Genomic DNA, 25715 nt, shown 5'->3' with positions numbered 1-25715 from the left:
TCAGCAGGACAATAACCTAAAACAAAAAGCCAAATATACACTGGAGTTGCTTACCAAGACAACATGTTCCTGAGTGGCCTAGTTACAGTTTTGACTTAAATCAGCTTGAAAATCTATGGCAAGACTTGAAAAAGGCTGACTAGCAATGATCAACAACAAATTTGACAGAGCTTTAAGAATAAGAATAATGTGCAAATATTGTACATCCAGGTGTGCGAAGCTCTAAGAGACTTACCCAGAAAGACACAGCTGCATTGTAGTTCTTGACACACTCAAACCAGTGTGCCTGGCACCTACTGCCATACCCTGTTCAAAGGCACTTAAATAGTTTGTCTTACCCAATCACCCTCTGAATAACACACATACACAATCCATGTCTCAAGGCTTAAAAATCCTGTCTTGTCTCCTCCCCTTCATCTACACTGATTGAAGTGGATTTAACAGGTGACCATGACATCAATAAGGGATTATAGCTTTCACCTGGATTCACCTGGTCAGTCTATGTCATGGAAAGAGCAGGTTTTCCTAATGTTTTGTACACTCAGTGTATATACCTACCATAATAGAACATAGAAGGCTACCATACAAGATGATGCAAACTGCAAACAGTTCACAGTTCACGGAGCATGGCGCTTGCAACGCCAGGGTTGTGGGTTCGTCTCCCACGGGGGGCCAGTATGAAAATGTATGCACTCACTAACTGTAAATCGCTCTGGATAAGAGTGTCTGCTAAATGACCCCCCCAAAAAAAACAGTGAAATTCTCTAATTTCTCCACTAGAAGGCAGTCTTTAACAACCTACAGTACACTCTGGTTCATCACTACACAACAAATCTACTAACCGCATCAGAACTACTAACAGAATCGGCGTAATGATACACCACAGAGGGCAGCTGGTCTGGTTGAGTCTATTCTCTCTATAACTTTACTGTTCTTCGCAGTGCACACCACTGAACAGCTCAAGCCTTAGAGCAATGAATCATTTGTTCGGATGGAGAAGGATTGCCAGACTGATGTTCATGCTGCTATATTTTGTCATTGATGGTATGTTTATTTTGTTGTTACTGATTTGCTGCACTAACTAAAAGTGTATGTGGGAGATGATAGGTAAGTAGCCTAAACATTATCTATTTTTGCATGTTTGCTGTGTCTCCTGACAAGGGAGCCTAGACTAGCAGTCGCAGTGCGTGGAGCACAGACCGAATACGACTTTCCCTAACTGCATTCCCAACCCCCTCTCCCCCCAGTGTGTAACCAATCGCTAAGACTCATTTTAAAATAACATTCCTCTCATATCCTCCTGTATCCTGTCATTAGACAAATATTTACAGTAAGGGATAGATAATGACAGAGTGTAGATTCTAAAACAGAGCTCTTTCATGCGAAGAAAGAGGTGTAGGCTATAAAAGTTTGCAATCTATACAGCAACTACAGAGAATGCCAATACTTTGATTCATATATTAACTTATATGAAAGATTAATAAGATTTTGGAAACAACAGGCTGACAACCTTTTATAATTATCTGAGACAGACTGTATCAAGTCATTTGAAACTCATTTGCCTTTCTATTTGCATTTTTGCAAATTGACAGAGCTTACAGGCTCATTGTGTTTAGGCTCACAGTGCCTAAACACTATGGATGTGATAAAACATGCACCTGTATGGTGTTGGGACTTGGGAATTCCCTCAACCATGTTGAATCATTGAAGGACAATGGACATGGCTTCAACCCCAAAATGAAGAAATCCTTTCATGGATATCAATATCTAAAAGTCATTAGGTAAAATGAACATTCAAACTCAGTGGTATTTAAGCTACATTCGAATGGGACGTTAGATTGTTCCCCTATAAACAGGAAATGTTGGTGGTTTCCTGTGATTATGTGGTCACTGGTCAGCCCATCACAAGTGTGATGTTCCTCTGGTCATGCTGCTCTGTGTCTCAATATTAATTTCATTGTGTGGGACAACAAAGCTGGGTTTTTTAGGGTGTAAGTGTCTCACTTGAACATCTTAACTGAGAATGAAGACATTCAAGAGCATTGATACTGTCATGGTTCATGTGGGGTCAAATGACATTATGAAGGGCAGCTCAGAACAGCTGAACATGGATTTTAAAGAACTGATTGGGTTTCTACTTGACACCAACAAACGCCCCATAATATCTGCCCCTCTGCCCTCCCTAAATCGTGGCATGAACGGTTCAGCAGACTTTTAGCCCTCCATAACTGGCTACGAGACTATTGCAGCTCTGTCGGTGTAACATTTATTGACAATTTTGATACCTTCTGGAAAGAAAGCTCATATTATAAGGAGGATGAGATCCACCCAAATCATTTGGGTTCCTGGATCCTTTCACAGCATTATAAGGCACGTTGAGACAATGACTTATCAATGACTCAAGTCCAACTCATTTAATCCCTACCACTGTGTCGCTGAGTTGTCATAATGTTCAGCAAATGTACATCATCCTAGGGGCGTTAGAAGACACAATGAAATTACCTAATTTATGTCCCTCTTACTGCCCGGAATGCCTCTGCTGATCTTACAGCTATTGTATGCAGTAATCATATGCTTATGAACCAGAGTAATACTGTTAGCACTGAGGTGGTGTGCCCTAGTAGGAAGTCCACTGTGTGCAGCTCACCCTGCACTAATAAAAATAACCTGAGTATGTATACCTCTGCTAAGCTTCCCAGTAAAGCAAGAAAAATAATCAAGCATCCCAGAAAAGGTTTTAAAATAGCCCACGTTAACATATGTACCTTAAGAAACAAGGTTCATGAAATCAATAATTTGCTAGTAACAGATGACATTCATATTCTGACAATCTCTGAAACTCACTTAGATAATACATTTGATGATACAGTGGTAGCAATACAAGGTTATAACATTTACAGAAAAGACGGAAATGCCAACGGGAGCGATGTTGCAGTGTATATTCAGAACTACATTCCTGTAAAGCTTAGAGAGGACCTCATGTTAAATACTGTTGAAGTAATATGGCTACAGGTTCACCTGCCTCACCTAAAGCCCATTCTGGTGGGAAGCTTCTATAGACCACCAAGTGCTAACAGTCAGTATCTGGATAACATGTGTGAAATGCCTGATAATGTACAGAATGTGATATCAATAGAGAGGTATACTTTCTGGGTGATTTAAATACTGACTGGCTTTCATCAGGCTGCCTACTCTTGAGAAAGCTTCAAACTGTAACTAGTGCCAGCAACCTGGTTCAGGTTATCAATCAACCCACCAGGGTAGTTACAAACAGTACAGGAATGAAATAATCAACATGTATTGATCATATCTTTACTAATGCAAAAAAGTAATAATTGAAAACAGTATCCAGATCCATCGGATGTAGTGATCACAATATAGTAGCCATATCTACGAAAACCAAAGTTCGAAAGGCTGGGCCTAATATTGTGTACAATAGGTCATATAATATGTTTTGTAGTGATTCCTATGTTGTTAATGTGAAGAATATTTGTTTGTCCGTGGTGTGTAATGACGAGCAACCAGACGCTGCACTTGACACATTTATGAAATTGCTTATCCCATTTACTAATAAGCGTGCACCCATTACGAAAATGACTATAAAAACGGTTAAATCCCCGTGGATTGATGAGGAATTGAAAAATTGTATGGTTGCTGGCATGTCATGCCTAAATTTGCTAATGAGCAAATGAGATGGCAAATAGGTCTGGCTGTACAACCGATTGGCAAACATACTGCAAATTGAGAAATCATGTGACTAAACTGAATAAAAAGAAGAAGAAACTACAATATGAAACAAAGACAAATGACATAAAGAATGATAGTAAAAAGCTTTGGAGCACCTTAAATACAATTTTGGCCAAAAAAGCAAACTCATTCATCACAAAACCAACTGATATTGCCAACTACTTTAATGATTTTTTAATTGGCAAGATTAGCACTACACATCCAAGTATATCTGACCAAATTATGAAAGACAAGCATTGTAATTTTGAATTCCATAAAGTAAGTGTGAAAGAGGTGAAACATTTTATTATTGTCGATCAACAATGACAAGCCTACGGGGTCTGACAACTTTGATGGAAAATTACTGAGGATAATAGCGGACAATATTGCCACTCCTATTAGCCATATATATATTCAATTTAAGCCTACTAGAAAGTGTGTGCCCTCAGGCCTGGAGGGAAGCAAAAGTTATTCCCCATGCCTAAGAATAGTAAAGCCCCCTTAACTGGCTCAAATAACCAACCAATCAGCCTGTTACCAACCCTTAGTCAACTTTGACCAGATAAAATGCTATTTTACAGTAAACAAATTGACAACAGACTTTCAGCACGCTTACAGGTAAGGACATTCATCAAGCACTTACACAAATGACTGATGATTGGCTGAGAGAAATTGATGATAAAAAGATTGTGGGGGCTGTTTTGACATTATTGATCACAGTCTGTTGCTGGAAAACTGATGTGTTATGGCTTTACACCCCCTGCTATATTGTGGATAAAGAGTTACCTGTCTAACAGGACACAGAGGGTGTTCTTTAATGGAAGCCTCTCTAACAAAATCCAGGTAGAATCAGGAATTCCCCAGGGCAGCTGTCTAGGCCCCTTACTTTTTAAAATCTTTACTAACGACATGCCACTGGCTTTGAGTAAAGCCAGTGTGTCTATGTATGCGGATGACTCAACAGTATACACGTCAGCTACCACAGCGACTGAAATGACAGCAACACTTAACAAAGAGCTGCAGTTAGTTTCAGAATGGGCGGCAAGGAATAAGTTAGCCCTAAATATTTCAAAAACTAAAATCATTTTATTTGGGACAAATCATTCACTAAACCTCAACTAAATCTTGTAATGATTAATTTGGAAATTGAGCAAGTTGAGGAGACTAAATTGCTTGGAGTAACCCTGGATTGTAAACTGTCATAGTCAAAACATATTGATACAACAGTAGCTAGGATGGAGAGAAGTCTGTCTATAATAAAGCGCTGCTCTGCATTCTTAACAGCACTATCAACAAGGAAGGTCCTACAGGCCTTAGTTTTGTCGCACCTGGACTACTGTTCAGTTGTGTGGTCAGGTGCCACAAAGAGGGACTTAGGAAAATTGCAATTGGCTCAGAACAGGGCAGCACGGCTGGCCCTTGGATGTACACAGAGAGCTAACATTAATAATATGCAAATCAATCTCTCCTGGCTCAAAGTGGAGGAGAGATTGACTTCATCACTACGTGTATTTGTGAGCGGTATTGACATGTTGAATGCACCGAGCTGTCTGTTTGAATTACATTTACGTCATTTAGCTGACGCTCTTATCCAGAGCAACTTACAGTTAGTGCATACATTATTATTTTCATACTGGCCCCCCGTGGGAAACGAACCCACAACCCTGGCGTTGCAAACGCCATGCTCTATCAACTGAGCTACCTCCCTGCCTGCCATTCCCTCCCCTACCCTGGACGACGCTGGGCTAATTGTGCGCCACCCCATTGGTCTCCCGGTTGCGGCCGGCTACAACAGAGCCTGAATTACTGGGGCACAGCTCGAACACCGATGCATACCCCACAAGAAATGCCAACAGAGGTCCCTTCACAGTCCCCAAGTCCAGATCAGACTATGGGAGGCGCACATAACTACATAGAGCCATGACTACATGGAACTCTATTCCACATCAAGTAACTCATGCCAGCAGCAAAATTAGATTAAAAAAATACAGATAAAAATGCACCTTATCGAACAGGGGGGACTGTGAAGCAACACAAACATAGACACATGCATACAAACACAAGATACCATAAGCATTATACACACATGTACACATGGATTTTGTGTTAAAGATATGTGGTAGTAGAGTAGAGGCCTGAGGGCACACACTTAATATGATGTGAAATCTGTTATGAATGTAATGTAATGTTTTTAAAATGTATAACTGCCTTAATTTTGCTGGACCCCAAGAAGAGGATCTGCTACCTTGGCAGCAGCTAATGGGGATCCATAATAAATACAAATACAAATAAGAGCTACACTAAATAACCAAACGTATGTAGACACCTGCTCGTCAAACATTTCCTTCCAAAATCATGGGCATTAATATGGAGTTGGTCCCCCCTTTGCCGCTTTAACAGCCTCCACTATTCTGGGAAGGCTTTCCACTAGATGTTGGAATATTTCTGCAGGGACTTATTTCCATTTAGTCACAAGAGCAATAGTGAGGTTGTGCACTGATACTGGCTCGCAGTCGGCGTTCCAATTCATCCCAAAGGTGTTCGGTGGAGTTGAGGTCAGGGCTCTGTGCAGTCCAGTCAAGTTCTTCCACACCAATCTCAACAAATCATTTCTGTATGGACCTCGCTTTGTGCACGGGGGCATTGTCATGTTCAAACAGGAAAGGGCCTTCCCCACACTGTTGCCACAAAGTTGGAAGCACAGAATTGTCTAGAATTTAATTGTATGCTGTAGTTTAAGATCTCCTTTCTCTGGAACTAAGGGGTCTAGCTCATACCACGAAAAACAGCTCCAGACCATTATTCCTCCTCCAACAAATTTTACCGTTGGCACCATGCATTAGGGCAGATAGTGTTCTCCTGGCATCCGCCAAACCCAGATTCGTCCGTCGGACTGCCAGATGGTGAAGCGTGATTCATCATTCCAGAGAGCGCGTTTCCACTGCTCCAGAGTCCAATGGCGGCGAGATTTACACCACTCTAGCCGATGCTTGGCATTGCGCATTGTGATCTTAGGCTTGTGTGCGGCTACTCGGCAATGGAAACCCATTTCATGAAGCTCCCGACGAACAGTTCTTGTGCTCACGTTGCTTCCAGAGGTAGTTTGGAACTCGGTAGTGAGTGTTGCAACCGAGGACACATTTTACATGCACGCGCTTCAGCACTCGCTAGTCCCGTTCTGTGAGCTTGTGTGGCCTACTACTTCACAGCTGAGCCGTTGTTGCTCCTAGACGTTTCCACTTCACAATAACAGCACTTACAGTTAACCGGGCCAGCTCTAGCAGGGCAGAAATTACTTGTTGGAAAGGTGGCACCCTAGGACAGTGACACGTTGAAAGTTACTGAGCTCTTCAGTAAGGCCATTTTACTTCCAATGTTTGTCTATGGAGATTGCATGGCTGTGTGCTCGATTTTATACAGCTGTCAGCAACGAGTGTGGCTGAAATAGCCGAATCCACTAATTTGAAGGGGTGTCCACATACTTTTGTATATATAGTTTAATTAGTGGCCTACTTGTTTGGTAGCCTAATTAAAGTTGGAAATTCATTCATTGCAGATTGTAAAATATGTTTGGTGCCGTGTATTCATGGATGCCAAGGGAAGACAATCTTCCCCAAAAGAATAACCAAAAACAGAAACAAAATAATGTAGGCCTGTCTTTCGTCTCGGTGCCAAACGTCATTGACAGAAAACTTGAGTTGTTGCATCTCTTTGTGTATTTGTCCTCCGGTGGCTAGCTAGCTAGCTAAAAGCATCCCTTTCCTAAATTAGCCATGGATGGAGATAGAGATTAGGACTTGTGGTTTAACTTAGCCTAATTCTCAGTACTGGCCAATGATTATAACAGCGATTCTGATCCAACCATAAATTCATACATTGTGCTCCTGGCCTGAGAGGATGGAGTTCAACATGTAGCTAGCTAGATGTAGTAGACCTATAAACTAACGTTAACTAGCTGGCCAGGCTCATCGTTGCCAATGAAAGTTAGTTAGGCTAGTCAGCAAGCATTTTAGCCAGGCAGCCTAGAACAGCAAGCATATTTTAGTTGTCACTATACTAGATTAAGAATAGGTGATTAGATGATTTTGAAATGTTGAAGTTGAAATGCTGGAATAGTGGAGGCATCGCCTGTTTTCTTTGGGACTTGTGGTAACTCTCTGTGGTTCTAAATCAATAGTTGTTTAGTAGTCCGAAAATGTCGGAAACATTAACTTGCTTGACCATGCTGTAGGTCATGTAGCTGTTTGTTACATGCAATAGGTTTTGTGAGCAAGACCACGGAGCAGACTCTTGATAGTTCGTGGAGAGACATTTTTATGTGGATGATGGGCTCAAGTCTCTGCCCACAAACACAGAGGCCATCGACCTGCTACGGAGAACACAAGCATCGCTTGCAGAGTCAAACCTACGACTGCACAAGATTGCATCAAACAGTGCGACTGTGATGGAGGCAGTTACCCAGAAGACCATGCCAAGGGTGTAAAAGATTTAGGTCTCCGAGGAGAAACCACACCCATGCAATGCAGTCTTGGTTTATGCTGGGAAATAGAAACACACACCTTCACCTTTGGGGTATCAGTCAGCAGCAAACCATCCACACGACGTGGAGTCCTGTCAATGGTAAACAGCCTCTTCGACCCTCTCGGCCTGGTAGCGCCAATAACCATACAGGGCAGAGCCATACTGAAGGAACTCTCCCCAGACACTTGTGACTGGGATTCACCACCCCCTGAAGAAAAGCTGAAAGAATGGGAAATATGGAGGGACTCACTACAGGATCTGAAGCAGCTCCATATCCCACACACTTACACTAAGAACTCCCTCTCAACTCCATATTTGGAGCAGTGTTGGCAGTAGAAATGGCAGAGCTCATCCTAGACGAAATAGAGCTCAAACCAGACATCGTTAACTTCTACTGCGACAGTAAAGTAGTCTTGGGATACATATACAATGAGACTAAACGCTTCTACGTGTATGTGCACAACAGAGTCCAACACATCCGTCAATCAACACACCCTAAGCAGCGGCACTACGTGCCCACAGAACACAATCCTGCCGACCACACCTCAAGATCGGTTCCCGCTTCTCAGCTCACCAGTATGGGACCAGCGTTCCTGTACAAACCTAACCAAGCTCACCGCAACCTACAAGAGGGAGATCTAGTGCTTTTAAAAGACAATCGAGTCACCCGCAAGGAGTGGCACATGGCACTGGTCACTTCCACCTTCACCAGCAGTGACAGTAAGGTGCGCAAAGTGGAGCTCAAAATTACTGCTCAGGGGACCACTAAGAAGTTCCTGAGACCCGTCTCAGAGGTCATACTCCTTTTAGCCAAAGAAGACTGAGGGTTTGCTAGTCTTTGAGGTATGTGTGTAGCGTTAATTAATAGTGGCCTCTTTCAGATACCAGACTGCCTTCTATTCTTTTGGCCAAGCGCCTTTTGATTTGGCGCCATCCAGTGGCTGTTTTATGTAGCTGCAGCTAAAGTGTACTATGCTTTGCTACTTCTTTGTTGGTGGTAAAACAGGAAATAGAAAATTATGCAGTTCGACTCATTGTTGGAAAAGAGCAACTTAATACTGCTGTTTATCTTCTGCATCCTACTTGTTAAGCCTTCGTAAAACATTGCCTGTTAGTACAAATAAATTCTAAGATGTTCATCTTTTAGTATTGTATTTTCTGCAGGTCATGTTTTAATTCTGAGTTTTTAAGTAAATCGATTACAAGTATTCCCTCGCTAGCCTAGCCTGCTTGTTAAGTGCTGTTTTGCAGCTAGCTTCTCTCTACATGTGATTTCTCTTCACACTTAAGTTAGCTTACATGTTATTTAGATACTAATCCTGTTTAGAACCATATTCAAGCAGAATACCTAAGTTTTCTATGTACAGTGTTGGTCAAGTATTGTATTGTATTGTTCACTATGCGACTATGAAACATCAGTTAGACTCCGTTGCATATTTATATTGCCATTAAGTCTGAGCTGCTCCAATAATTTCATTTTTCTGTATTGTTACAGTTTTAACTATAAAACTGGAGGTTTATGGAAAGCCTATCCCTGACTCTGGTTCAGTTCTTGACATGAGTTTGGCTGGCTGTCAAATTATGGTTGCATACACCTTGAGGACAGTACAATAGCTATATACCACATTTAGCTGCTATTTATAAACATTTTATCAACATTATATATATCAAATAGCCTAACAATGAGGAAAACAAATAGTCGGCTTGAGGATAAATTCACCCACTATTTAATGTTAAACTCAGCGGGTGTTGTCTGGCTAATACCCTACACAAATGTGTAAATTATTCCAGGTAAATTAAATTATATCCAACTTGAGACTCCTCTGGTGTCCTGAAGTCCTCCTTTTTTGTGTGCAATTGTTTTCACCACAGCCCGTAGGTCCCGTTTGCGGGCCCGACTGTTTTCTATAATGAGTATTGCCAACCCAGACAGTCTTTCCTGAGACATTGTGCATTATATGTCCATTGCGCAGCACACAATTTAAAGTTAGTCTTGAATGATGCCTGCCAAGATATACCAGAGATAACAAGCTGTTGATATTGCAACCTCATAACTCAAACACCGGTTCACGAGGATGAACGAAATCGCAAAATCCTTTTTTGTTCAAGCCCTCAAGAACTGTTGTTGTCTGCTAAAGATGATGATCTGTTTGCATCTGTGAATTTATTGGCTGTCCAGTATCCAGACGACCTGTCTCCAGAGATTCCTTCCTATACAGTTAATCTCTTTCCGTAATGTGTTGAAGCCAGAAATTAAGGAGAATGGGAGGCTCGATTAAAGATGTCACAGAATTGCTGTAATTGAAGCACAACTCCCTTCTGCCCAGTTGCCCTGATGATGCTATGGCAATCAAGCTGTTTTTACCAGCCTTTTTTACCATCCCTGTAACTGTCGCTTCTTCGGAGAGATTGTTTTCTAAACTAAAAAAGGATGGTACATGCTTAATGCTGGGTTGTTTGAATGACCCATTTGCTGGCTTGCAGGCATTGGGTCACTTGGGTTGTTTTCTTTAAAAAGAGAAAGGTTGGGTTGTTAATACTGGGTTATTGATATACAGTACATACGGAAAGTATTCAGAACACTTCCCTTTTTCCACATTTTGTTACGTTACAGCCTTATTCTAAAATGTATTAAATAAATACAAATCCTCATCTATCTACAGACAATACCCCATAATGACGACGAAGCAAAAACAGGTTTTAAGAAATGTTGCTAATTTATAAAAAATAAAAAACAGAACTACCTTATTATTTACAGTGCCTTGCAAAAGTATTCATCCACCTTGGCGTTATTCCTATTTTGTTGCATTACAACCTGTCATTTAAATTGATTTTGATTTCATGTAATGGACATACACAAAATAGTCCAAATTGGTGAAGTGAAATGAAAAAAATAACTTGTTTCAAATAATTCTACAAAATAAATAACAGAAAAGTGGTGCGTACATACGTATTTACCCCCTTTGTTATGAAACCCCTAAATAAGATCTGATGCAACCAATTACCTTCAGAAGTCACATAATTAGTTAAATAAAGTCCACCTGTGTGCAATCTAAGTGTCACATGATCTGTCACATGATCTCAGTATATATACACCATTCTGAAAGGCCCCAGAGTCTGCAACACCAGTAAGCAAGGGGCACCACCAAGCAAGCGGCACCATGAAGACCATGGCACCAAACAGGTCAGAGACAAAGTTGTGGAGAAGCACAGATCAGGGATGGGTTATAAAAAAATATCAGAATCTTTTAACATCCCACGGAGCACCATTAAATCCATTATTTAAAAATGGAAAAATATGGCATCACAACAAACCTGCCAAGAGAGGGCTGCCCACCAAAACTCACGGACCAGGCAAGGAGGGCATTAATCAGAGAGGCAACAAAGAAACCAAAGATAACCCTGAAGGAACTGCAATGCTCCACAGCGGAGATTGGAGTATCTGTCCATAGGACCACTTACATTTTAGTCATTTAGCAGACGCTCTTATCCAGAGCGACTTACAGTTAGTGAGTGCATACATTTTTCATACTGGCCCCCCATTGGAAATGAACCCACAACCCTGGCGTTGCAAGCACCATGCTCTACCAACAGAGCTACAGGGGACTTGTTGATCGTTTTAAGATTTAATCCACACTTTTATGGATTCAGAAATCCATGAGGGCATTATATAACTGACAACAATCACATAACTTTCATGACATCATGTCCACTATACTTTATGTACAGTGGGGACAACAAGTATTTGATACACTGCCGAATTTGCAGGCCTTCCCACCCACAAAGCATGTAGAGGTCTGCAATCTCCATCATAGGTACACCTCAACTGTGAGAGACAGAATCCAAAACTAAAATCCAGAAAATCACATTGTATGATTTCCAAGCAATCAATCTTGGAAGTTTAAGCCGTACACTCCACAGAGCTGGGCTTTTCGGAATAGTGGCCAGAAAAAAGCCATTGCTTAAACAAATAAATAAGCAAACACGTTTGTGTCACTGTTGATGTGGGTGCGTTGAGAGGAGTCAGACTCAGGACGCATAAGCTAAGTCAACAAAACTTTACTTAAATGTACAACCAGTACAAAATAAAGTACCTCTAACGAGGAGGCAAAACGACAACGCAACACAGTGCGTTACAATAACAATACCGGAGTACTGCACAGGATACCACCAACAGACAGGAAATAAAATAACACACAACTAACGAAAACAACCACAGGAAACTTATAAGGCACATAATCAAGACCAAACGGACACAGGTGTAACAGACAGACCAAACCAAACGAACATCGAAACATTCAACGGTGGCAGCTAGTACTCCGGGGACGACGGACGCCGAAGCCTGCCCGAACAAGGAGGAGGAGCAGCCTCGGCAGATTCCGTGACAGTACCCCCCGCCCTTGACGCGCGGCTCCAGCCGTGCGCCGACCCCGACCTCGGGGACGGCCAGGAGGACGCGGACCCGGGCGCGTGGGATGACCACGGTGGAACTCAGTCAGGAGGGATGGATCTAGGATGTCCCTCCTAGGCACCCAGCACCGTTCCTCTGGGCCGTACCCCTCCCACTCCACGAGATACTGGAGACCTCTCATCCGGCGTCTCGAGTCCAAGATGGTCCGGACCCTGTACGCCGGAGCCCCCTCGATGTCCAATGGGGGCGGAGGGGTCTCTCCTATCTCATCTTCTTGGAGTGGACCAGCTACCACCGGCCTGAGAAGAGACACATGGAACGAGGGGTTAATATTCTTAAAATCAATAGGCAGTTGTAACCTGTAACACACCTCGTTCAATCTTCTCAGGACTTTAAAAGGCCCCATAAACCGCCGACCCAGCTTCCGGCAGGGCAGGCGGAGGGGCAGGTTTCGAGTGGAGAGCCAGACTCGATCTCCCGGTGCGTATACCGGTCCCTCACTGCGGTGGCGATCGGCGCTCGCCTTCTGTCGACGGATGGCCCGCTGCAAATGGACATGTGCAGCGTCCCACGTCTCCTCCGAGCGCCGAATCCACTCATCCACCGCAGGAGCCTCGATCTGGCTCTCGTGCCATGGTGCCAGAACCGGCTGATACCCTAAAACACACTGGAAAGGTGTTAGATTGGTGGAGGAGTGGCGGAGAGAGTTCTGTGCCATCTCTGCCCAGGGGATATACCTTGACCACTCCTCCGGCCGGCCCTGGCAATAGGACCTCAGAAACCTACCCACATCCTGGTTGACTCGTTCTACCTGCCCATTGCTCTCTGGGTGGTAACCCGAGGTAAGGCTCACCGAGACCCCCAAGCATTCCATGAAAGCCCCCCAGACTCTGGAGGTGAACTGGGGACCTCGGTCAGACACTATATCCTCGGGAACCCCATAGTGCCGGAAAACGTGGGTAAATAGGGCCTCAGCGGTCTGTAGGGCAGTAGGGAGATCCGGCATTGGGAGGAGACGACAGGCCTTGGAAAACCGATCCACAACGAACAAAATGGTGGTATTCCCCTGGGAGGGGGGAAGGTCGGTCACAAAATCCACCGAGAGGTGGGACCATGGTCGTTGTGGAACGGGCAGGGGATGTAACTTTCCCCTGGGCAGGTGTCTAGGCGCCTTACACTGGGCGCACACCGAGCAGGAGGAGACATAAACTCTCACATCCCTAGCTAACGTTGGCCACCAGTATTTCACGCTAAGGCAGTGCACTGTCCGGCCAATACCTGGATGTCCAGAGGAGGGTGATGTATGAGCCCAATAAATAAGTCGGTCACGAACCTCGAGCGGAACGTACGTCCGCCCCACAGGACACTCGGGGGGAGTAGGGTCGGCACGTAACGCCCTCTCGATCTCCGTATCGACCTCCCACACTACCGGAGCCACCAGACAAGACTCCGGCAGTATGGGAGTAGGCTCAATGGACCTCTCCTCTGTGTCATACCGCCGGGACAGGGCATCTGCCTTACCGTTCTGGGACCCTGGGATGTACGTGATCTTAAAAACAAACCGGGTTAGGAACATGTTCCACCTAGCCTGACGAGGGTTTAGTCTCCTAGCTGCCCGGATGCACTCCTGGTTACGGTGGTCAGTCAGAATGAGGAAAGGGTGTTGAGCCCCCTCAAGCCAATGCCTCCACACCTTTAGGGCCTGAACCACGGCTAACAACTCCCTGTCCCCTACGTCAAAATTACGCTCCGCCGGGCTGAGCTTCTTGGAATTGAACGCACAGGGGCGGAGTTTAGGTGGCGTGCCGGACCGTTGCGACAGAACCACCCCAATACCGGCTTCTGACGTGTCCACCTCCACTTGGAATGATAAAGCGGGATCCGGATGCGCCAGCACCGGAGCCGAAGTGAACAGGTCCTTCAGTTTAACAAATGCCCTGTCCGCTTCAGCTGACCACTGCAAACGCACCGGACCCCCCTTTAGCAGGGACGTAATGGGAGCTGCCACCTGTCCAAAACCCCGGATAAATCTCCGGTAGTAATTAGCAAAACCCAAAAACTGCTGCACCTCTTTTACAGTGGTTGGAGTTTGCCAATTACGCACGGCCGACACACGGTCAACCTCTATCTTCACACCAGACGCGGACAATCGATAACCCAAGAAGGAGATGGACTCCTGGAAAAACAAGCATTTCTCTGCCTTGACATACAAGTCATGCTCCAACAGCCTCTTCAACACTCTGCGTACCAGGGCTACATGCTCGGCTCGTGTAGAAGAGTACACTAGGATGTTGTCGATGTACACTACCACACCCTGCTCATGCATGTCCCTGAAAATCTCGTCCACAAAGGATTGAAAGACTGAAGGAGCATTCATTAACGCGTATGGCATGACGAGATATTCGTAATGACCCGAGGTGGTGCTGAATGCTGTTTTCCATTCATCTCCCTCCCTAATGCGCACCAGATTGTACGCGCTCCTGAGATCCAACTTTGTGAAGAACCGCGCTCCGCGTAATGATTCTGTCATAGTCGCAATCAGAGGAAGAGGATAACTGTACTTAACCGTGATCTGATTGATACTACGATAATCAATACACGGGCGCAAACCCCCGTCCTTCTTCTTCACAAAGAAGAAACTCGAGGAAACCGGGGAAGTGGAGGACCGTATGTATCCCTGTTCCAAGGACTCGGCTATGTAAGTCTCCATAGCCGCGGTCTCCTCTTGAGACAGGGGATACACACGGCTCCGTGGAAGTGCTGCTCCTGTTTGGAGATCTATCGCACAATCCCCCTGTCTATGAGGTGGCAACCGTGTTGCCCTAGTTTTGCTGAAAACCAGTGCTAAATCCTCATATTCAGGGGGAATGTGCATTGCGGACACTTGGTTCGGACTCTCCACCGATGTTGCCCCTATGGAAACACCTAGACATCTCCCTACACACTGGGCAGACCACTCCATAAGAGCCCTCTGTTGCCACGCAATGGTAGGATCATGGGTGCTTAACCAGGGAAGCCCCAGCACCACGGGATACGCAGGAGAGTCAATCAGATAAAACTGAATGATCTCCTCATGACCCCCCTGTGTAATCATCTTCAGTGGTGCTGTGACTTCTCTAATCAACCACGACCCCAGCGGCCGGCTGTCTAGAGCATGAACTGGGAAAGGGGGTTCCACCGGCCGAAGGGGAATTCCTACCCTAGAACAAAATTCACGATCAATAAAATTCCCAGCTGCGCCTGAATCTACTAGCGCCTTATGCTGGGAATGAGGTGCCACCTGTGGAAATCTCACAGGTATACACAGGTGTCCAACAGAGAGCTCTGGGTAAGTGGGGCATCTACTCACCTGAAATGACTCCCCAGTGCGCGACCTGTTGTCCCCTCTCCCAGGAGACCCTCCCCAACACCTAGCCGCAGTGTGCCCTCCACGGCCACAGTTGGTGCAGGGGACGGCCCCCCTCGGGTTCTCTCTCCTCCTCTCCCTAGCGCCTGCACCCCCGAGCTCCATGGGAATCGGCTCGGCAGTGCTGGAGGATGGAATGGACGACCCCCATTCGGGACGTCCGCGGGTAGCCAGCAGGGTGTCGAGACGGATGGACATGTCCACCAACTGGTCGAAGGTGAGGTTGGTGTCCCTGCAGGCCAGCTCACGACGAACGTCCTCTCGTAGGCTGCATCGATAATGGTCGATGAGGGCCCTCTCATTCCATCCCGCATCTGCCGCTAGCGTCCGGAACTCCAGGGCGAACTCCTGGGCACTCCTCTTCCCCTGTCGGAGGTGGAACAGACGCTCCCCCGCCGCCTTCCCCTCAGGTGGATGATCAAACACTGCCCTGAAGCGGCGGGAGAACTCCGCGTAGGTGATGGTAGCGGCGTCTATTCCCCTCCATTCGGCGTTAGCCCACTCCAACGCCTTGCCGGAGAGACAGGAGATGAGGGTGGAGACGCTCTCGTATCCCGAGGGCACCGGGTGTATGGTGGCCAGGTAGAGTTCCACCTGCAGGAGGAATCCGTGACACCCGGCTGCGGTACCATCATATGCCCTCGGGAGCGAGAGCCGAATGCCGCTGGGTTCTGGTACTGGGAGAGGAGGACTGGCCGATGGTGATGGTAAGGTGTGCGAAGATGTGGGCACCTCTCCAGTAACCAAACGGCGCAGCATGTTGGACAAATCGTTCATGGCGGCCCCAAGTTGCTGGATCATGGTGTCTTGATTGCTGATCCGTTCCTCGAGGGACTTGGGTGCCGCCGCTGCTCCTGCTGACTCCATGATGGTGTGTTATTCTGTCACTGTTGATGTGGGTGCATTGAGAGGAGTCATATGCAGGACGCATAAGCTAAGTCAACAAGACTTTACTTAAATGTACAACCAGTACAAAATAAAGTACCTCTAACGAGGAGGCAAAACGACAACGCAACACAGTGCGTTACAATAACAATACCAGAGTACTGCACAGGATACCACCAACAGACAGGAAATAAAATAACACACAACTAACGAAAACAACCACAGGAAACTTATAAGGCACATAATCAAGACCAAACTGACACAGGTGTAACAGACAGATCAAACCAAACGAACATCGAAACATTCAACGGTGGCAGCTAGTGCTCCGGGGACGACGAACGCCGAAGCCTGCCCGAACAAGGAGGAGGAGCAGCCTCGGCAGATTCCGTGACAGTTTGGTGTTCGCCAAAAGGCATGTGGGAGACTCCCCAAATAAATGGAAGAAGGTACTCTGGTCAGATGAGACTAAAATTGAGCTTTTTGGCCATCAAGGAAAACACTATGTCTGGCGCAAACCCAACATCTCTCATCACCCCAAGAATACCATCCCCACAGTGAAGCATGGTGGTGGCAGCATCATGCTGTGGGGATGTTTTTCATCGGCAGGGACTGGAAAACTGGTCAGAATTGAAGGAATGATGGATGGCGCTAAATACAGGGAAATTATTGAGGGAAACCTGTTTCAGTCTTCCAGAGATTTGAGACTGAGACGGAGGTTCACCTTCCAGCAGGACAATGACCCTAAGCATACTGCTAAAGCAACACTTGAGTGGTTTAAGAGGAAACATTGAAATGTCTTGGAATGGCCTAGTCAAAGCCCAGACCTCAATCCAATTGAGAATCTGTGGTATGACTTAAAGATTGCTGTACACCAGAGGAGGAAGTGGCTAGATGTGCCAATCTTATAGAGACATACCCCAAGAGACTTGCAGCTGTAATTGCTGTAAAAGGTGGCTCTACAAAGTATTGACTTTGGGGGTGTGAATAGTTATGCACGCTCAAGTTTTCTGTTTTTTTGTCTTATTTCTTGATTGTTTCAAAATAAAAAATATTTGGCATCTTCAAAGTGGTAGGCATGTTGTGTAAATCAAATTATACAAACCCCCCAAAAATCAATTTTAATTCCAGGTTGTAAGGCAACAAAATAGGAAAAATGCAGAGGGGGGTGAATACTTTCGCAAGCCACTGTACATACAGTTGAAGTCGGAAGTTTACATACACCTTAGCCAAATACATTTAAACTCAGTTTTTCACAATTCCTGACATTTAATCCTAGTAAAAATTCCCTGTCTTAGGTCAGTTAGGATCACCACTTTATTTTAAGAATGTGAAATGTCAGAATAATAGTAGAGAGAATGATTTACTTTTAGATTTAATTTATTTCATCACATTCCAAGTGAAGTGGGTCAGAAGTTTCCATACACTCAATTAGTATTTGGTAGCATTGCCTTTAAATTGTTTAACTTGGGTCAAACATTTCAGGTAGCCTTCCACAAGCTTCCCACAATAAGTTGGGTGAATTTTGGCCCATTCCTCCTGAGAGAGCTGGTGTAACTGAGTCAGATTTGTAGGCCTCCATGCTCGCACATGCTTTTTCAGTTCAACCAACAAATGTTCTATAAGATTGAGGTCAGGGCTTTGTGATGGCCACTCCAATACCTTGACTTTGTTGTTTTTAAGCCATTTTGCCACAACTTTGGAAGTATGCTTGGGGTCATTGTCCATTTGGAAGACCCATTTGCGACCAAGCTTTAACTGCCTGACTGATGTCTTGAGATGTTGCTTCAATATATCCACATCATTTTCCTTCCTCATGATGCCATCTATTTTGTGAAGTGCACCAGTCCTTCCTGCAGCAAAGAACCCCCACAGCATGATACTGCCACCCCCGTGCTTCACGGTTGGGATGGTGTTCTTCGGCTTGCGAGATACACCCTTTTTCCTCCAAACATAACGATGGTCATTATTGCCAAACAGTTCTATTTTTGTTTCATCAGACCAGAGGACATTTCTCCAAAAAGTACAATCTTTGTCTCCATGTGCAGTTGCAAACCGTAGTCTGTCTTTTTTATGGCGGTTTTGGAGCAGTGGCTTCTTCCTTGCTGAGCGGCCTTTCAGGTTATGTCGATATAGGACTTGTTTTACTGTGGATATAGATACCTTTGTACCTGTTTCCTCCAGCATCTTTACAAGGTCCTTCGCTGTTGTTCTGGGATTGATTTGCACTTTTCGCACCAAAGTATGTTAATCTCTAGGAGACAGAACCCGTTTCCTTCCTGAGCGGTATGACGGCTGCGTGGTCCCATGGTGTTTATACTTGCATACTATTGTTTGCACAGATGAACGTGGTACCTTCAGGCATTTGGAAATTGCTCCCAAGGATGAACCAGACTTGTGGAGGTCTACGATTTTCTTCTGAGGTCTTGGCTGATTTCTTTTGATTTTCCATGATATCAAGCAAAGAGGCACTGAGTTTGAAGGTAGGCCTTCAAATACATCCACAGGTACACTTCCAATTGACTCAAAGGATGTCAATTAGCCTATCAGAAGCTTATAAAGCCATGACATCATTTTCTGGAATTTTCCAAGCTGTTTAAAGGCACAGTCAACTTAGTGTATGTAAACCTCTGACCCACTGGAATTGTGATACAGTGAATTATAAGTGAAATAATCTGTCTGTAAACAATTGTTGGAAAAATTACTTGTGTCATACACAAAGTAGATGTCCTAACCGACTTGCCGAAACTATAGTTTGTTAACAATAAATTTGTGGACTGGTTGAAAAAATAGTTTTAATGACCTCGACCTAAGTGAATGTAAACTTCTGACTTCAACTGTAGGTATTCAGACCCTTTGCTATGAGACTCGAAATTGAGCTCAGGTGTATCCAATTTCCGTTGATCACCCTTTAGATGTTTCTACAACTTGATTGGAGTCCACCTGTGGTAAATTAAATTGATTGGACATGATTTGGAAAGGCGCAAACATGTCTATATAAGGTCCCACAGTTGACAGTGCATGTCAGAGGAAAACCAAGCCATGAGGTCAAAGGAATTGTCCGTTGAGCTCTGAGACAGGATTGTGTCAAGGCACAGATCTGGGGAAGGGTACCAACAAATGTCTGCAGCATTGAAGGTCCCCAAGAACACAGTGGACTCCATCATTCTTAAATGGAAGACGTTTGGAACCACCAAGACTCTTCCTAGAGCTGGCTGCCTGGCCAATCTGAGCAATTGGGGGAGAAGGGCCTTGGTCAGGGAGGTGACCAAGAACCCGATGGTCACTCTGACAAAGCTCCAGAGTTCCTCTGTGGAGTTGGGAGAACCTTACAGAAGGACAACCATTTCTGCAGCACTCCACCAATCTGGCCTTTATGGTAGAGTGGCCAGATGGAAGCCACTCCTTAGTAAAAGGCACATGACAGCCTGCTTGGAGTTTGCCAAAATGCACCTAAAGGACTCTCTGACCATAAGAAACAAGATTCTCTGGTCTGATGAAACTAAGATTGAACTCTTTGGCCTGAATGCCAAGTGTCGCATCTGGAGGAAACCTGACACCATCCCTACAGTGCATCATCATGCTGTGGGGATGTTTTTTAGCGGCAGGGACTGGGAGACTTGTCCGGATCGATGGAAAGATTAAAAGAGCAAATTACAGAGAGATCCTTGATGAAAACCTGCTCCAGAGCACTCAGGACCTCAGACTGGGTGAAGGTTCACCTTCCAATAGGACAACGACCCTACGCACAATGCCAAGACAACACAGGAGTGGCTTCGGGACAAGTCTCTGAATGTTCTTGATTGGCCCAGCCAGAGCACTGATTTGAACCCGATCGACCATCTCTGGAGACCTGAAAATAGCTGTGCAGCGACGCTCCCCATCCAACCTGACAGAGCTTGAGAGGATCTGCAGAGAAAAATGGGAGAAACTCCACAAATACAGGTGTGCCAAGCTTGTAGCGTCATACCCAATAAGACTCAAGGCTGTAATCAATGCCAAAGGTGCTTCAACAAACTACTGTGTAAAGGGACTGAAACTTGACATTTCATTTGCAGACATTTGAAAACCTGTTTTTGCTTTATGGGGTATTGTGTGTAGATTGATAAGGGGAAAAAAACAATTTAATCAATTTTAGAATAAGGCTGTAACGTAACAAAATGTAGAAAAAGTCAAAGGGTCTGAATAACTTCCGAATGCAATGCATGTACATTGTACAATCAATTAGTCAGAGAGAGCCTCAATATTACATTAATTTGTATATATCAACTGCATATGGTTCAGTCATGTTTTGGTCGTGTTCGCGTGGGTTGAACAAAAACTCCCTAATTACTAGTTGACAATAGAGCCTCCCACAATGCAGGCGATGGCTGCAGGATGAAGTTGGTGAAGAGCAACTGCAGAAACTTGCAGTCGACTGCAGTTAAAACTTCATGACCTTTGATCACATGATTTTTGTAAAGTTCATGCAGTGGACATGTCGGTGCAAGTCGTACCATTTTAACCCCCATAATGAAAAACACTTTGAAAGGCGGTGACCAACGATGGTCACCAACTTGACAAAAATTATCCGGCCAATAGCTTTTCAACCACATGACATAGAGCTCTCCATCCAATTTGACTTTGTTCAGAGACCTCTTCTCTCCAATCCACGGCAATTAATGTAACTTATTTTGACTTAATCTATTTTTTTTATACATTTCAATATATTCCACCCCATAGGACTTAGATTAACTTAACCAACTATAATTGGTTCAGGGACCTCTTCTATCCGATCCACAGCAATAACTTATGTATGTATTTTTACTTTGTCTATTTTTTTATACATGTTGATTAATTTCATGTAAAAACTGTTTCCTTAAGCTTAAAGCGCAACTCCACCACTTTTCAAACTCATTTTCATTATCTCCAGCACAATACCAGTGTCAACATAAAGTACCAGTCAAAAGTTTGGAAACATCTACTCATTCAAGGGTTTTTCTTTATTTGTACTATTTTCTACATTGTAGAATAATAGTGAAGACATCAAAACGATGAAATAACACATATGGAATTATGTAGTAACCAAAAAAGTGACTTTTGACCTGTAGTGTATGCTGAGCACTTGCTGTGGTAGCCATGCTGGTTAAGTGTGCCTTGAATTCTAAATAAATCACTGACAGTGTCACCAGCAAAGCACCCCCACAGCATCACACCACCTACTTCACAACTCCTCCAACATCACTCCTTCATGCTTCACGGTGGGAACCACACATGCGGAGATCATCCGTTCACCTTCTCTGCGTCTCACAAAGACACAGCGGTTGGAACCAAAAATCTCATATTTGGACTCATCAGACCAAAGGACAGATTTCCACCTGTCTAATGTCCATTGCTCGTGTTTCTTGGCCCAAGCAAGTCTCTTCTTCTTATTGGTGTGCTTTAGTAGTGGTTTCTTTTCAGCAATTCGACCATGAAGGCCTGATTCACGGTCTCCTCTGAACAGTTGATGTTGACATGTGTCTGTTACTTGAACTCTGTGAAGCATTTATTTGGGCTGCAATTTCTGAGGCTGGTAACTCTAATGAACTTATCCTCTGCAGCAGAGGTAACTCTGGGTCTTCCATTCCCGTGGCTGTCCTCATGAGAGCCAGTTTCACCATAGCGAGTGATGGTTTTTGCGACTGCATTGGAAGAAACTTTAAAAGTTCTTGAAATTTTGCGGATTGACTGACCTTCATGTCTTAAAGTAATGATGGACTGTCATTTCTCTTTGCTTATTTGAGCTGTTCTTGCCATAATATGGACTTGGTCTTTTACCAAATAGGGTGATCTTCTTAATACCACCCCTACCTTGTCACAACACAACAGATTGGCTCAAACGCATTAAGAAGGAAAGAAATTCCACAAATTAACTTTTAAGAAGGCACACCTGTTAATTGAAATGCATTCTATGTGACTACTTCATGCAGCTGGTTGAGAGAATGCCAAGAGTGTGCAAAGCTGTCATCAAGGCAAAGGGTGGCTACTTTGAAAAATCTCAAATATAAAATATATTACGATTTGTTTAACACTTTTTTGGTTACTACATGATTCCATGTGTTATTTCATAGTTTTGATGTCTTCACTATTATTTCTACAATGTAGAAAATAGTAAAAATAAAGAAAAACCCTTGAATGAGTAGGTGTGTCCGAACTTTTGACTGCTACTGTATGTGAAAACGGCGCATTTCTATGCTTTATAGAAAATAATATAAAGTAAAAAAGTTCTACCCGATGTCATCATCAAAAGTTTAAACATTTTAAAAACAGTGATTTTCAAACACTATGAGATTCGCGGTGACGTGGGGAGCAAGAAAATACCCTCCCTTGGCCTAGAAACTTGTTGCAGGTTTTAAAAATCACTGTTTTTCACTTTCAATCCCCGTGATGTCACAGAGAAGCATTTTTTAAAGACCTTTCTTCTTGTGTTTTTAACCACAGATCATAGAAACATGCTGTTTTCACATATATAGACACTAGTTTGGTGCTGGAGATGATGAATATGAGATTGAAAAGTGGAATTTCCTTTAAATAGCATCCACCCATTATGACTTTCATGAATACAACCAACATTGGTTCAGGGACCTTACCTCTAGCCTGAGTACCAGTCTCTTTAGCAAACATTCCACTCGTTACTACTCCTTGTCATTGCCAAAGAGACTTGCCTTTCGGCATTCTTCAAATATGAACATTCTATCATTAATGAGCTCGAGGAAATCAGAGTTTCAGATCATGATTCGATAACCCTCACAGCTATCCTCCAATGTTTATGCAAAAAAGTTCATTCAGGCTGGGCTATTAATCCACCATTCGTATGCTAGCCTATATTAGGCCTAGCCTGCTACAGTGAATATAGGCGACCACCACCTGTGCTATGCAAGCCAGAGACAACAACAACAAAAAATGTCTGACGCATGCTTTGGGCCAATTAATTTAAGTTGAACTTGAACATTGCCAAATGCGTCATGTTTATTTAAATGTAGAATAAAACAAATATATTGCCTAGGTGGATTTAATGAAACCCTGGCTGTTGACGTAGACAACAGTTCGCAAACAGGGAATCTCCGATTCCACTGAGCTCCTTTTTGGAAATGGCAAGTTCACTTTGAGCTCCTTTTTGGAAATGGCAAGTTCACTTTGTCATCCATGGGCCCCGTGTAGCTCAGTTGGTAGAGCATGGCGCTTGCAACACTAGGGATGTGGGTTCATTTCCCACGGGGGGCCAGTTTGAAAAAAGTATGAAAATGGATGCACTCACTAACTGTAAGTCGCTCTGGATAAGAGCGTCTGCTAAATGACTAAAATGTAAACAAAATGTAAATAAAAGCATATCAACTGCAAGAGAGCTGTCCAGCAGCTCACATCAGCAGGATGGGGACCTTTTCATTAGGAGGGACGTCTAACATGGATCGCTAAAATAATGATAACGAACAGATTTCCTCAATTTAAATAATAGGCCTATGGGGACACCTGTACATTTGGCAGCCAAGCACAAGTGATCAGTGTAGCCTTTTATGGTCTAGACTTTTAGGGTGTGTGTGTGAGTTTACTAATTCTCTCTATGTCCATTCGTAAAGTTTCCTAAAGTAGCCTGTCTAGACTCCATCACTTAATAAGAGAGGAGGGACAAATAATATAACTAATGAGCATAAAAACATAAATGTATAAAATGTATAAAATGTAAGAAAGTCATGATTATCAGCATGTAGTCCCAGCTGGTATTAGATAGAAAGCCGCCTGTGGGGAAAACAACCTGTGGTTACACAGGTCATTGACTCACTGCAAAAACGTTATCTTTTTCAATCACAATTTTCTTGTTGTCTGCTTGTTTTAGTCAATTACAAAACTACATTTAACGAAAGTACAATATGTCTTAAGATTACTTTTCAGCATTGCCTGCTCCCGAGCATTCTCACTACTTAGATAAACATAATGTTGTAGGTGTTGTAGGGCTTCCCTCCTGCCCCTTTTCATGACGCGCTAGCAGCCACGTGAGTGAGTGCTAGCTAGCTACTGACCGGAACATTAAGCTAGCTAAGACCAACAACACAAACAAACGGACTGTACAGATACAAGTAGTGAGTGGAGTTACAAACAGACTATATACTACACAAGTTAAATGTCTTACTTGTGATTAAATATTTTCCACACACATACTGTAGCTATGTGTAGCCTACTTGGACACCGGGTCCCCACATTTCCCACTCTCCTACGCCGAATAGCCTGAGGCCACATGGCTCTTCTCACAGGCTCTATTTCCCTACGTGGGAGCACTGCGAACCGTAGGTTGTGGGTTTTACCTCGTTACATGTACATTGAACAACACAGCAGCCTTTCGGCATGTTTTGTTATTTCAGAATAGAAGCCACAATGACAATTTTCTTCGGATGGTCACAGCATTGACAGCTATTTATTTATGATACTGAATTGCACATTTCCACGGGCAGTGCTCATTCCCTAGGTTCTCATACATGCAGCCGCAACGATTCTCTCTGTCTCTGAACCATTTTTGTTTACATCCATAACAATGTGGCACGATTTTGCCTGGCATAGAAAATGTGCTCACCTGTCAGGACACTGTTGTTCAGAGGAGCTAGCCAACAACACAGCTAACACAATCACTTCAAACTGAAGCTGAAAAGACTGCAAACTAGCTGCACTTACTTTTTTTCAATGAACATTGTTTTGTAAATATCCATAAAAAGGATGCCAGCTGACTCATGATTTCGACCAGCTGAGAAACGTTGC

At 44.0% G+C, this 25715-nt stretch overlaps 1 protein-coding gene across 1 annotated transcript in view; it reads left to right on the top strand.

Annotated features, from left to right (window-relative positions):
* Positions 1 to 964: 964 nt before the first annotated feature.
* Positions 965 to 25715, top strand: part of LOC311112389 (SLAM family member 5-like) — a 56422-nt gene continuing 31671 nt past the window's right edge. The window contains exon 1 of the mRNA XM_084155497.1: positions 965 to 1044. Within this exon, the coding sequence (XP_084011623.1) occupies positions 975 to 1044 (70 nt within the window). The 5' untranslated portion in view covers positions 965 to 974. The remainder of the gene's footprint in view (positions 1045 to 25715) is intronic.

Source organism: Coregonus lavaretus (assembly GCF_964263955.1).
Source record: "Coregonus lavaretus genome assembly, chromosome: 38".
NCBI lineage: Eukaryota > Metazoa > Chordata > Actinopteri > Salmoniformes > Salmonidae > Coregonus > Coregonus lavaretus.
Note: the sequence above shows the minus strand (reverse complement) of the source record. Positions and strands in the feature narration are given on the sequence as shown.